The sequence below is a fragment of the Mustela lutreola genome, chromosome 8, assembly GCF_030435805.1.
Source record: "Mustela lutreola isolate mMusLut2 chromosome 8, mMusLut2.pri, whole genome shotgun sequence".
NCBI classification, from domain to species: Eukaryota; Metazoa; Chordata; class Mammalia; order Carnivora; family Mustelidae; genus Mustela; species Mustela lutreola.
This window is the reverse complement of record NC_081297.1, coordinates 127653379-127666531: the sequence shown is the minus strand read 5'-3', so window position 1 is coordinate 127666531 and position 13153 is coordinate 127653379. Positions and strand designations below refer to the sequence as shown.

Sequence of the window (13153 nt, the reverse complement as noted above, 5' to 3'; positions counted from 1 at the left end):
AGAACCCGGGGATAAAGAGATTCAAATAGCAGAGAAGAATGGTTAAGAATTGAGAATGAAACAGAGAGAGTAAATGAAAAGGAACCAAGAGTCTGTACATTACATTGTCCGTTGCTGGTGACACTGCCACACCCCCTACTGTGTGGACACAGCCATGTTTATGTGTGGACCTCTGACCCCAGATGGACCTACTCATGTGCAGGGATGAGTCAATCAGATTCTCCATTATCATAATTTCATAGAAGGAAGGGCAAGAGAAGAGAGCTATAGTGAGTACTAACTATAGTAGCTGAAGGTCCTGAGACAAAACATGGAAAAGGCAGCCATTAGGCTAGATGTAAGATGAATAAGAGAAGGAAACAGATGTGTGAGAACTTACACACACCCATAGTTAAGCATAGTCTTGGCTCCGGACTCAACAGTTCCATTTTCTGTGAGGCACATTGTGTTTGGTTTCCAGTCCCTATGTATGAACTTACTTATTGTACCCCGCCACATACTGCCTTCCACCACACCTACTTTACTTGAACTAGTGTAAGTAGCCTTCCTTTACTTACAGCTAAAGGAGTCACGACTACAAGACTGTCAGAGATAAACTCTGCCTACTTTGTAAAGTTGCCAGTGTCCAGCAACAATTCACTTTTATTGTTGTTTAATACACATGTGTACCAGCATTCAGAAATATGAAAATGATAAAGTTACACTAATTTTTAAATTATGATTGACCTATGCTGATTGAAACCTTAAAATATAGAAGCAAACAACTAAATTCACAGCCCCAAACCATATTATATTTAAGTTTTAATAAATGCATGAACATAGAAAAGATCACATTTTAGAGTTCTAAAGCTATTGCAAATTCAATTCAATTTAACAAATAAATTCAAGATGCTGTGGAACACAAAGATGAAGAAACAGACCCTATCCTCACAAAGTGTTCAATAGATGAGAAGAATAGATTCATACACTCCTAAGTAAAATACCAAGTAGAACATAGTCAGAACATGGGTAGGAATAGGTTAGAGGAAACTGAATGTGGGAGAAAGGAATTGTAAGGAACCGGAAAGACTTCTTGGAGGAAGGGGCATGTGAATTGAGCCTTGAATGAATAGTAGGATTTCACTGGCAGAGAATGGGGACAGGAACATTCCAGATGGAGGGAGCCATGTGAGCAACAGAACAGTGGATATTCAAGAACACAAAGCATCTGATATGGTCTTCACTGTGGGCATGTATAGGAAGAATGGCAGTGAGAGTGATGAGAAACAAGGCTAGAGAGGTGAACTCGCAACATGTAAAAAGTAAGGAATTTTAGAGGCACTGGCCTGAGAAAATCATGATCTGGTCACTTTATAAAAGATACTTCTGGCCACAGTTTAAAGGTGAACTGGACTCAGAAAGAAACAAGAGAAAGAGAAATTAGCTACGAGGCTACTCAAACTGTTTGGGCAGAAAATGATCGTGGTGAGAAATGGGCCAGCTTCAGTGGGACCAAAAAAGGTGGTGGGCAAGCAGGATATCCAGCACTGATCAGGGTATACTACTTGGCAGTGATTAACCTTCCAGGCTCTTGGTCTACTCTAAGACAGAGAGGATATTCCTCTGAACACTGATACTCCTCTTCTTTATCTGTATTTCTATACTTCTAATTGAGTTCTCAGGACTCATTGTACTCTGATACTCCTCTTATTTATCTATATTTCCATATTTCTAATTGAGTTCTCAGGACTGGTTAAAGTATAGGGAAGGTTTCAGTAACAGCCATGACACGTTACTGTCATGATTTCATCAAGAGCTATCAAACAAAATGAGACTGTCTATATCATTAATCATTTCACATAACAGATGAAGACAGCAATGTTATCTGATAAATAATTGCATTCTCCTCCCTGTCTCAACATTTATCAAGCAGAAATTTCACCTCAACAACATCTTATTTCTTTGGCATTATTTGTAGGATACCATTATAAACATCAGAAGTTGGCTGATTGGATGCTGGGCTACCACAGAAATGTAGCCTTGAACTTGTCACACCAGGCAGAGAGCTGCCAGAGGTATACTGTGTGTGGCTGGCAAGGCACTGAGAGAACAAAGAATGACCCGTGTTCAATCTTTGCCATTTTTCCCTTAAAAAGGAGCATCTGATGATTCTATGATGGTTTTCTGAGTTACTTCAAAAATAACCATGCTGGTTCTTTGACTTAGTTGAAATCCTCATCTTCCTTCACTTACAGAAAAAAAAATTCCTGGACTGCCTGGGTGGCTCAGTGGGTTAATCCTCTGCCTTCGGCTCAGGTCATGATCTCAGGGTCCTGGGATCAAGCCCCACATCGGGCTCTCTGCTCGGCAGGGGGCCTGCTTCCTCCTGTCTGCCTGTGTCTCTGCCTACTTGTGATCCCTGTCTGTCAAATAAATAAATAAAATCTTAAAAAAAAAAATTCCTAAACTGTTTTCCATCCTCTAAACTCTTTGCTTTCCTCATTCCTCCTCCACATGCCACTGTGTGTGGCTGGCAAGGCACTGAGAGAGCAAAGAATGACCCTTGTTCATTTGCTGAGAGTAATCTCAGCAAATCAGAGGGTGGATCATGAGAAGTCCTTCCAGGTGCTGCCCCCTCCCTCTCCTACCACCCATACATACCCACCCTTCCCTTTTCCTGGCCCTTGCTTACAGAACCAAGTTCACTCACCATTTTTTCATTCAACACCTACTGTATACATCCTAACTGCCATAAGCTGGTAATGAAAAGACAGAAAGAGAGTCCTTAAGCAGTTGATTTATGGTCTAGTGGGGAGAAAAGTAAATTAAGAGTACCATGTGGTGAATCAGAGAGGAGGAAGCACTTCATTCCACCCATGTCTTCCATCTCTCACTGTTCACCCTGTTCTCCCGCCACAACAGATAACTCATTGTCCTGAGTAGAACATTTGGTCCCTGACTTTATATCCCTTCTCTTGTTCTATCCTCAGTCGGCTCTGAGTGCCCTTCAACCAGAAGCAAGTACTAGAGAAGCACTGTGTGTCAGGGCTGTGTGTTACCGGGCTAGAAATTGCATATAAGATTATGAATAAGACCCCCAGCAAGGGAGTTTGCAGTAAAGACAGAGGAAGAGCCATATAAACATGTAAAAGCCAAAACAATACAGTACCGGTACAGGGTGTTTTGGGGAATTTCGTCAGAGGGCCACATGTGGATGTCAGAGAGATACTAAAGAACACCACAGTTGGGGGAAAAGATTTAAGAGAAATTTCGCTATGCATTATGAAAGGATTTCCTCTCAAATGTTCTTATGAGAGATTCCACAAAAACTTCGATTATTTTCAATGGTTTTGAACATCAGATTGATGTTTCTTTGAATGCCACATTTTGCTAAAAGAGGACCACCAGGTGGCTGGGCTCATTATGAATGACATCTAGGTACTTACAGCCAGACCCATACAATGATGAAGCTCCTCCATGACAAAGACCTACTTGTACTGATTTCTGTAGGCTCTTATTTCCTCCCCAAGCCTGGAAAAATTTTTACACATAATAGTTCCTCAAAAAGAATTTGTTAATTGATGCTAATGTTCAATGTATTTTTTTCTGTTTTCATAGTCCTTTGATATTTGAGATATGTTGACTATAATTTTTTAAGATTTTATTTTGGGGGGTGGGGCAGAGGGAGAAAGAGACAGAAAATCTTACACAGGCTCCATGCCCAGTGCAGAGCACAACATGGGGCTTGATCTAACAACCCTGAGATCAACACCTGAGCTGAAATCAACAGTCTGATGCTTAAATGACAGAGCCACACAGGCACCCTGACTATATACAAATTTTAATTGCCTTGTACAGTCCAGGAATCCCATAAATGTTTGCTGAACTAACCTGAGGTGAATTGGTAAACATATGTTAGGCTTTTCATATCAGTATGCTATCATTCCAAATAAGGTGTTTGTCTCTTAAAGTCAGGATGGTTTACATCTTTCATATGCTTTCAAGTCCCTGGTAAGCTCTGAAGATAACCCTAAAGCTACAACTGACAGGTTAAAATAACTCAGTCATTCTGAGCCAGTGTTGTTCATTTTAGAAGGACATACACAGTTTTCAAGCCAGAAGTGATTAGAACACCTGTTGTGTAGCCCTCTTAATACATCTCATACTAATATCTGTGTTCTGAATTTGTTAGCTTATTCCAGACTATAGGCTTTGGTGGGAGTTCGGGGGGGGGGGGGTAAAAAGGGGAAAGGAATAAGAAAGAGAATAAGATTCATTATCCCCCATATCAACTAAAGGCACATTTTCTGGGCCCTTCTATTTAATAACTCACCAAAAATCTATACTGTGATAGAAATAAATATAATAGATTATAGAGGTTATGAAATCCTATCCAATTCCAGACCAGAATTGATCTCTTCAAGTGTCCTAGTTAACTTCCAATTAGCACCAAGTGAAGGTTGTCATGACAACGAACTGGCAGATTTAGTGAATGGGATTTGTTATAACACAGAATATAGCTGCCTTTTTTTTTTTTTTTTAAATTCCAGCTGACATACTGGAAAAAGAGAAAACTTTTTATGTTCCTTCTATTTCTCAACTTTTCAAATGTTCTGAACTACTCTGTTTGCCAATTCACCTAAACAAATAATGGTTTGTCTTCCATTTGATGACATTCTCTCATACATAGAACCAACAGAACTAAAACATACCTAAAAATGCCCTACTTAGAGCTGAAGAAACATTTTCTAAGTCAAAGAATAAGACAAATTCAAAGATTGAGCAGAGAACATCAGGACTGAAGTCATTCTGTTTTACTCAAGGACTGATCCACTCACATATACCATTCCAATTAGGACATGAAAGCAAGCCACAAACCTTGGTTAAGGCAAGGTAGGGTCTCTGGATTCCTCCCTCTGCTTACATTCAAATGCTGCCCCATATCCCCATTTATTTGGTATTGTTTATATTCATAGTCAACCCCTTGACTGAGACATTGGGCTGATTATGATAAATTTGCTAGCCACAAGGGGCCCAGAGGGAATTTCTGATGACTCACATTCCAACCAAGGGACACAACTCTCCATCTCAGAGCACTATTTTAGTGAAATGATCATATTTTAGAGATGAGATGAAAATAAGTCCCTGAAAAGTGACTGACCCTAGGTAGAAAACTGAGTGGTAGAGCAAAACCTAGACTCCCTGCTTTCACGGACGCTCACTCTCCTGCCTCAGACAAACTAAGCTGAAAAAATGGTTTCAGGAGAAAATAATCATTTTACATATATGAACTATATAGAAGTGGATTCAGGGACAATTTCAGCAAAGAATATTCTAGACTATGGCTCTGATATGTTTGGTCTACAATTGAAAAACTGTGATTATTAAGTGATCTACAAAAGAAGTGCAAAAATGAGTTCTTTTTAAAAACAGATATAAGAGGGCAACCATACACTTTATAAAAATATGTGTTATATTATTATTTTCTAACATATATAATCTCATGGGTTTGAGGTATCTGATCTACTAGGAAATTTCATACTCAGTATTTAGTATTCAGTATATCAGTAATATCATGAAACATCTGGCAATTCATATTATAACATACAAAGATACTGAAAGAATTTGGGGATGTACAACCCAAAATCTAAGATAATCAGTTCTATCATAAATCCAAGCACACAGCAGAGGAGATGTAAGTATGGGGAAGTGGCATTCCGCAAAGGCTAACTGTTCTTGCCTGATGAATCCTCGTAAAGCTGGGCTTGTTGCTTTCACAATAAGGAAAAATGCATTCACTCACTCTACTGATAAATTCAGACTGAAAATGCAAATAAGTATACTCTGAAAATGAGAGTTGCCAACTTTTATGCCTTCACATGAGTGCATAGATGAGGAAAACAATAAAAAAGGGCTAAAGCTACAACCAAAACTACCATAACAACTATAATTCAATTTAAAAAAATAAAAAGGTTAAAATGGTAAAAAAGAAAAAAATAGAAAAAAGACAAAAAAAGAGCTATATCAATACTACTCTTTAAGAAGTAAAAATGTTTGGGGCACCTGGGTGGCTCAGAGGGTTAAAGCCTCTGCCTTCGGCTCAGGTCATGATCCCAGGGTCCTGGGATCGGGCTCTCTCCTTGGTGGGGAGCCCGCTTCCTCCTCTCTCTCTCTGCCTGCCTCTCTGCCTACTTGTGATCTCTCTCTGTCGAATAAATAAATAAAATCTTTAAAAAAAAAAAAGAAGTAAAAATGTTTTATTATTGGTAATTGACTATTAACCTTGCAAAAAGTGGTTTAAGGAAACCAAATATGAAGGGAAGATCCTAAAAGCTTACAGAGAGGAAAAACAGAGCCCTGCCCCAACTGGCTGGGATTTCAACCAGGAAAGCAACAAAGGGAGGTCCCAGAATTAGAGCTGTGTGGCAGGCACTGGGGGCAGGCAGTCCTCAGTTAAGCAGAAGAAATAAAGGAACTGAGACATTATTTGATGAGCATGAACACTTGGGTAAGAAATCTGTGGATGAACATATGAAAATTCTGATGAAATGAAATGAAGAAAGGAAAAAAAAAAAAACAAGTCAAGAAGAATCAAAGCTTATACAAGAAGAAAATGACCTTAGTAGGCTATTTGGCTATTTGACTTGGCTGTAGTAATGTAAATACTTGAATATTGATTCAACCAAAATCTGTAGATATAACAATACTCGGGAATGGGGAAAGGAGAAGTTGGGGAGAAGTTTAAGTGAATTAAATCCTTGTATACCATAATAAAATCAACAGATATATCTGAAATTGATACATCAAAGAAAAAAGAATAATTATTTTAGCTTTTAGCATCATTCATCAATATTTCTGGCTTTCCTCCTTCCAAGCCATAGCATGTGACTTATTTGGCCAACGAAATTTAATGGAAGTGATATGACAGAAGCCTTCAGAGCTAGTGTGTGATTTTTCCCCCTTTCTTCCCTCCTGCTACTGTGACCAGTGATATTTCATATGATTGATGTATTACGAGCTTGGATGCTGGCCTGAGGAGACAAGGAGCAGGGCCTCAGTTGGCCCACTTGGATCTGAAGGCTGTTTGTTGCCTCATTTTTCATGAGTGATCCTACATATTACTAAATACATGGAAGTAGATAACGAGAAACAGCTGAAAGAGCTGAAAAGGGTTGCTTCTGCAGAGCAGGATTTTAGAGTAAGGAGAGGTTGGGTAGGAGATTGTCCCTTTTCAGTAAGTCTTGCAGAGCTGTCTGATTTTAAAAATGGCCACAATAACTACAGAATCTATAACTCGAGAAATCGGATTAATGTGCGAATGGGAATTCAAAGAGCAAGTGATTAGGGGAGAACAAATATTTTTCTGTTCCTCTCATTTCCAAAGAGGGTGAGAGTTGCCACTCTACTCGAAAAGGAGACTTCGGATTCTTTCCGACTTATAGCTAATTTATTGCCAGAAAAGTAGATTGACTTATCTGACTAGTGAGTTTGGAAAAAGCAAAAGATCATGGTAGGTTCAGCCCCTTCTGGGCAATCTTTGCTTCTATTTTTGGAGGCACCCAGCCTGTAGAACTGTTGGCCTCAGCTTCTATGTGCAGTGAGTTTGGTGGGGATGGAACGGTAGTGGGGAATCCTATGGTTGTACCTGTGTGACTAGGTGGGCAAGTCTGCTCATTCAGGGATGAAATACTACTAAGCTCGTTTGGTAAAAGACCTAAAGCCATGTTTGCTAATCAGTCAGTTTTATCAGTTAATTCTGCTGATATTTTGATCTCCACCACCTATCTCCTACACTTCATTCCTCAGCCGGGTTCAGAACTTAGGGTAAAAGAGAAATTACCCTCTGGGGCACCTGGGTGGCTCAGTGGGTTAAGGCCTCTGCTTTTGGCTTGGGTCATGATCCCAGAGTCCTGGGATCGAGCCTCACACCAGGCTCTCTGCTCAGGAGGGAGCCTGCTTCCCTTCCTCTCTCTCTCTCTGCCTGCCTTTCTGCCTACTTGTGATCTCTGTCAAATAAATAAATAAATAAAATCTTTAAAAAAAAAAAAGAAAGAAAGAAATTACCCTCTTCTCCAAACATAGTCTATCAATCACCACAGAAACCACTCAACTATGTGATCAAATTAATAATACACCATTAAGATGTGCAACCTTTTTTATTGTTGTTCGAAAAATACATATGCACAGAAAAGTTTGGGAAAATATATGCTTATCTGTATTTCCTAGTTTTTCTTCACACATTTCTTGAGTGATAAAAATGTTCAAACAACAGACTTAAGAATGAAGAATAAAAGAGTAATATAAAGTTACAGAGCACTGTTTCTTGATATTCACAGTGATACGTGGATGATTTCTCTAGATTGCCTTTGTATTCATTCACATCAGATTCTTTTTTTAAAATTAACATATAATGTATTATTTGCCCCAGGGGTACAGGTCTGTGAATCATCAGGCTTACACATTTCACAGCAGTCACCGTAGCACATACCCTCCCCAATGTCCATAATCCCACCACCCTCTCCCACCCTCCCTCTCACCATCAGATTCTTATAATTGGTAAGTTTAGAAGAGCTTTGAAGGAAACACTACCTATGTATCAAAAAAAGTTGGATCATTTCTGATACTCTAAAGAGAGAAAATAGAGAACAGAAGAACCACAAAGTTCAAGTTTAGTTAAATCATGTAAATAATTAGATAAAATGACACCCATGCTGCAACGGCAGTACAATTTTCCAAAATAACTTACTTCCATTTCCTTATCAATTGATTTCTCTTCCATTTCTTGCATTTCAGATACATTGTCATCTGAAGCAATTTCAGGAGTTGCTGGCAATGATATTTCAGCTATTTGCTTAAGATTAGATAGTTTCTCATGAATTGAAATAACTCTAAAAATAACAGATAGATATGTATTTTACTTAAAAATGTAAGAAAGGCATTCATTTATTGCCAGAATCAATAATATATGTAAAGTAAATCCAGAGTTATTAACACATGGATTTCTGGCATCCCCAAACATCATTCATTCAATCATTTGTTCATTTAGGAAACATGAGCAAAGAGATATAATTCTACCCGTATAAGGTTTATGATCTAGTTATGTATTCAAACAGATATAAAATGACTGGCAAAGGCACAAAACCGAAAAAGGCACACATCCAAAATATTGATTAAGATGAAAACAAAGAAAATAAAACATCTACGTAGGCAAGGAAAGTCCAGGCAATGACAAAAGTTTGCTCCTGTGTAAATCTTGATGCCATGCTATGACTGCCTTGCTGACTTGAAGGTAAGAATTAAGGCCAGTCAATGAGCCTACAACAATGAAATGTATTGTAGGTGGGAGAGTGGAAGGGTAGGGAGAAGAATCAAGAAAGAAGGAAAATCAAAAACCAAGAAGGAAGGTAGAGGACACAGTGGCTATTATATTAAAGATGGGAAACTTCTAGAGCCACAGACCAGCGAACAGGGGGTACTCTGAAGGCAGAGGCAAACTGACAGATGAGTGGAGTCAGGAGATGCAAAAGCATTTGAAGCAGTTGAAGGAGGCAAAGAGCTACCTGGATGGCCGTGGTGATTCCAGGCTACAGGCCTAGCACATGTGTGCGTGTGTGTGTGCGCGCGCACAGGCGCACGCAGTCATGTTGGTGTCTCCATCCAGGGAAAGAGGGTAACTTTTATGAGAAATGCATAAATGATCCATAAAAGCAAATTGACATCAGGAATGTATGCAGGAATGTCCTTTTTCCACAAAGTCCTCATCCACACTATGGTATAATACTTGATATCATAATGATGGTTCTCAGCAAAAGAAGGTTAAATATTATCTTTAATTAAATAAGAGGACCTGAAATTGTATGTTTAAGAAACTCTTCTACATGGGGCACCTGGGTGGCTCTGTGGATTAAGCCTCTGCCTTTGGCTCAGGTCATGATCTCAGGGTCCTGGGATCAAGCCCCGCATCAGGCTCTCTGCTTGGCAGGGAGCCTGCTTCCCCCTCCCTATCTCTCTGCCTGCCTCTCTGCCTACTTGTGATCTCTGTCTGTCAAAAAAAAAAAAAAAAAAAAATATATATATATATATATATATATATAAAATTATTTTAAAATTTTAAAAAGAAACTCTTCTATTAAAAAGGCAATGATTTATATGTAAAGGTCTGTTATTGAAAGTTTACTTGGAATATATCCATTTTAAAAATGGTACTCTCCAATAGTGCTAGAAAAGCTACTTGATGCATTGGAGAGAGGATAGGACTCAAAGGACCTGGGTGAGTCATGGATGGTTCCATCACACACCAGCATGGAACCCTCGACAAGTCACCTAACCTCTCTGGCCCTGATAGGCCTCTTACTGCAAGACTGAATGGTAAAACCCAGGTCATCTACTTCACAGCATTGTGTAAGGATGAAATGATGTAACTACCTACATTCTTAACCACAAGAAACCAGGTGAAGGACAGATGATATTCTAACATACCATTGATCACTCTAAAATCCAGAGAAAGAATTCTTAGAATTCTTATTTCTCTTCCAAAAATAACAGAGCTTTCCTTTCTAATACATGGAATTGCAGGAAGGATAAAGTATTCTTTGATGTTTGGGTTTCAGGTTGTCAATAATGTCCAGAGCTGTACTCTCTGCTTCAGAAATAAATGGCCTGGTCCAACTCTGTAAAAAGCAGGCTGAGATGGAGCTAAGCAGGCTGGGCGCCTGTGCAAGAAGCAACATCAGAAGACCTAGCATCTCTGCTTCAGGCCCTGAACCTTATAACTCCATTTGCCCCCAAATTTTGCCCATTATACATCTTCACCTCTTTGTCCACATCAATGCTGGGTCCAGGTTTTGAACTTCCATGATGGCCCACAAACAAATCCATCATCCCATTTGGGCTAGACCTGTGCTCTCATTTACTGATTCATGCGCACTTACTCTCCTGGGCTGGTGGGGCCTGGTGGAGACAGGACCCAGCCAGAAGTAGAAATGTGGACGGCAGGAGACTTGAAGGCAGAAACGGTAGGGAGGCAACTGGATCTTGGTTAGAAGAGCGTAATTAGATAGAACTACATACAAACTTTTATGCGTGTTTAATGAGAACACTTTCTTTACCTTTGCCACCATAAGAAAAATGCAAAGAATTAAAATATGTTTCCTTTGTATTTAATTTGGAGATTAGGAAGTGAAATGAACAACTGAAGGAGGACTGCCCAATTTGAAAAGCTATTCAGGTTCCCTCTCTAGCCTATTTTTCCTGACCTTTTTCTTACTTTGCCTTCTGAAAGATGGTCAACAAGAGCAATCCTCATATACTGATCTCACCTTGACCCTCCTAAGAACACAAGGAATACTAGCCTAGGTGAGAGAAACAGGCAGCCTTCCCCACACCACTGAGGGACAGGTTAGATGAGAGACTGTCAGGAACCTCCCTCTGTTCTGGCCTCAGTGACTGGTGCATGTCCCTAATTTTAGTAAACCTACGACTGCTCATAAACACATCCAAATTAGGAACTTTTTGGAATAAAAAAGGATCCTGTCAGTTTGATTACATTCTACTCTGCAAAAATTATAATCATTTTCATTATGTGATTCTAAAAAATAAAAAATTCTGCCATGTTTCTGGATACAAAGCAAGTGTATAATTTCCCCACTTTGTTACTGAGCTGGGCTGGTGTAGGTCCTATGTCTAGATTTTCTGCCATTTCACTGGGGGAAAAAAGGAAAAAATAAAAAGGAAAATTGACTGAATAATTGAAAATATGCCAGTTCTTGAAACATCTCTTGTTTTATTCTCTTTTAAGGTGAGGCCAAGAAGTCCTTCAAAATGAAAATCATGGAGCATGAACAAGGCTCGTCAGGGAAGAACAGAGAAGCACCAAGTCTCTGTTCACTAAGCACTTACAAGGTGCCTAGCAGGGCAAAGAGCTGACACTGACAGACACAGGGTTTAGTAATGAGACTTGACATCTGCCCAGTGCTTTTGGCCTTTCAGAGTATGTGCATACATTGTCCGGGTTGATCTTAACCATAACCCCGAGAGGCAGGCAGAGTAGATATTATTTCCATTTTACAACTGAGGATATGGGGGCTGAGTTCAAAGAGCAATGAACAATGGAAATCAAAACTAAATGAACTACGCAATGAAAAAAATTAAACAACGAACTAGGAACTTGGTAAAGTAGGAAAAGAGAGAAACCAGGCAAGAGCAAAAATTAGAAATATGCCACATTCGATGGAAAGGAAGGAAGACAACCCAGCTGAGGCAGAGACTGTTGACATGAGGAACAATATAAAATAGGATCGGACACAGGGGACAGGTGGGACAAGGGAGGTGGTAGAGCCTGTGCTTAATATGGCAACCCAATGCAGAGCCACACGTTATTTGTTAAATACACCCCAAATTACAGACAAAATACAGTATAGACAATATCCTCGTACTCTTTATAATCTTTATGAAATATCAGGAAATGTTTATCCAACAATTCTAAGTACTATTATTTTTTTTTTTTTTTTTATTTTAAATTTTTTTATTTATTTATTTGTCATAGAGAGAGAAGCGAGAGCAAACACAGGCAGACAGAGTGGCAGGCAGAGGCAGAGGGAGAAGCAGGGTCCCCGCCAAGCAAGGAGCCCGATGTGGGACTCGATCCCAGGACACTGGAATCTTGACCTGAGCCGAAGGCAGCCGCTTAACCAACTGAGCCACCCAGGTGTCCCACTAAGTACTATTATTATTCTTATACCCAATTCATTGATAGGGAGACTGAGGTGCAGAGAGGTTAAGTAACCTGTACAAAGTTAGTAAACGGCACGACTGGCATTTGAACCAAAGTGGGCTAGCTTCAGAGTTCATGCTCTTAACCACTGCAGTATCATACCCCTCTAAATAAAAGGAAGGTTCTTCTAAAGAACTCTTCTAAAACTTCTCCTGTGATTTACCTTGTACATTACTAAGACAACCTGTTCCAAAGAAAGTATCAGCAGAGTTGTGGGAAATTATTTATTACTTGCCTGTTCAGTGGAACCCAGAAAGAGCCAATAGAGACGTTGCAATAAGAGCTATTAGGTACAGCATCTGAAATATTTCGGGGCTTCATGTTATAGGCATACAACAATAAAACCTATAAAAAATTAAAAGACATAAAATGTGACATCAAAACTACATTTGCCTCAAAATA

General features: G+C 39.4%; 1 protein-coding gene across 2 annotated transcripts in view; it reads right to left on the bottom strand.

Annotated features, from left to right (window-relative positions):
* The window catches only part of CFAP54 (cilia and flagella associated protein 54), a 316944-nt gene that overhangs the window by 23400 nt on the left and 280391 nt on the right, over window positions 1-13153 (bottom strand). Inside the window, exons 65-67 of one of the 2 annotated variants that reach the window (XM_059186581.1) lie at window positions 12987-13096; window positions 8726-8867; window positions 2244-2402 (exon numbers count right to left, since the gene is read on the bottom strand). In XM_059186581.1, coding sequence (XP_059042564.1) covers window positions 2319-2402; window positions 8726-8867; window positions 12987-13096 — 336 coding nt within the window. In that variant the 3' untranslated portion in view covers window positions 2244-2318. Of the gene's footprint in view, window positions 1-2243; window positions 2403-8725; window positions 8868-12986; window positions 13097-13153 lie in introns of those variants that run through there. The other variant, XM_059186580.1, reaches the window with a different exon arrangement.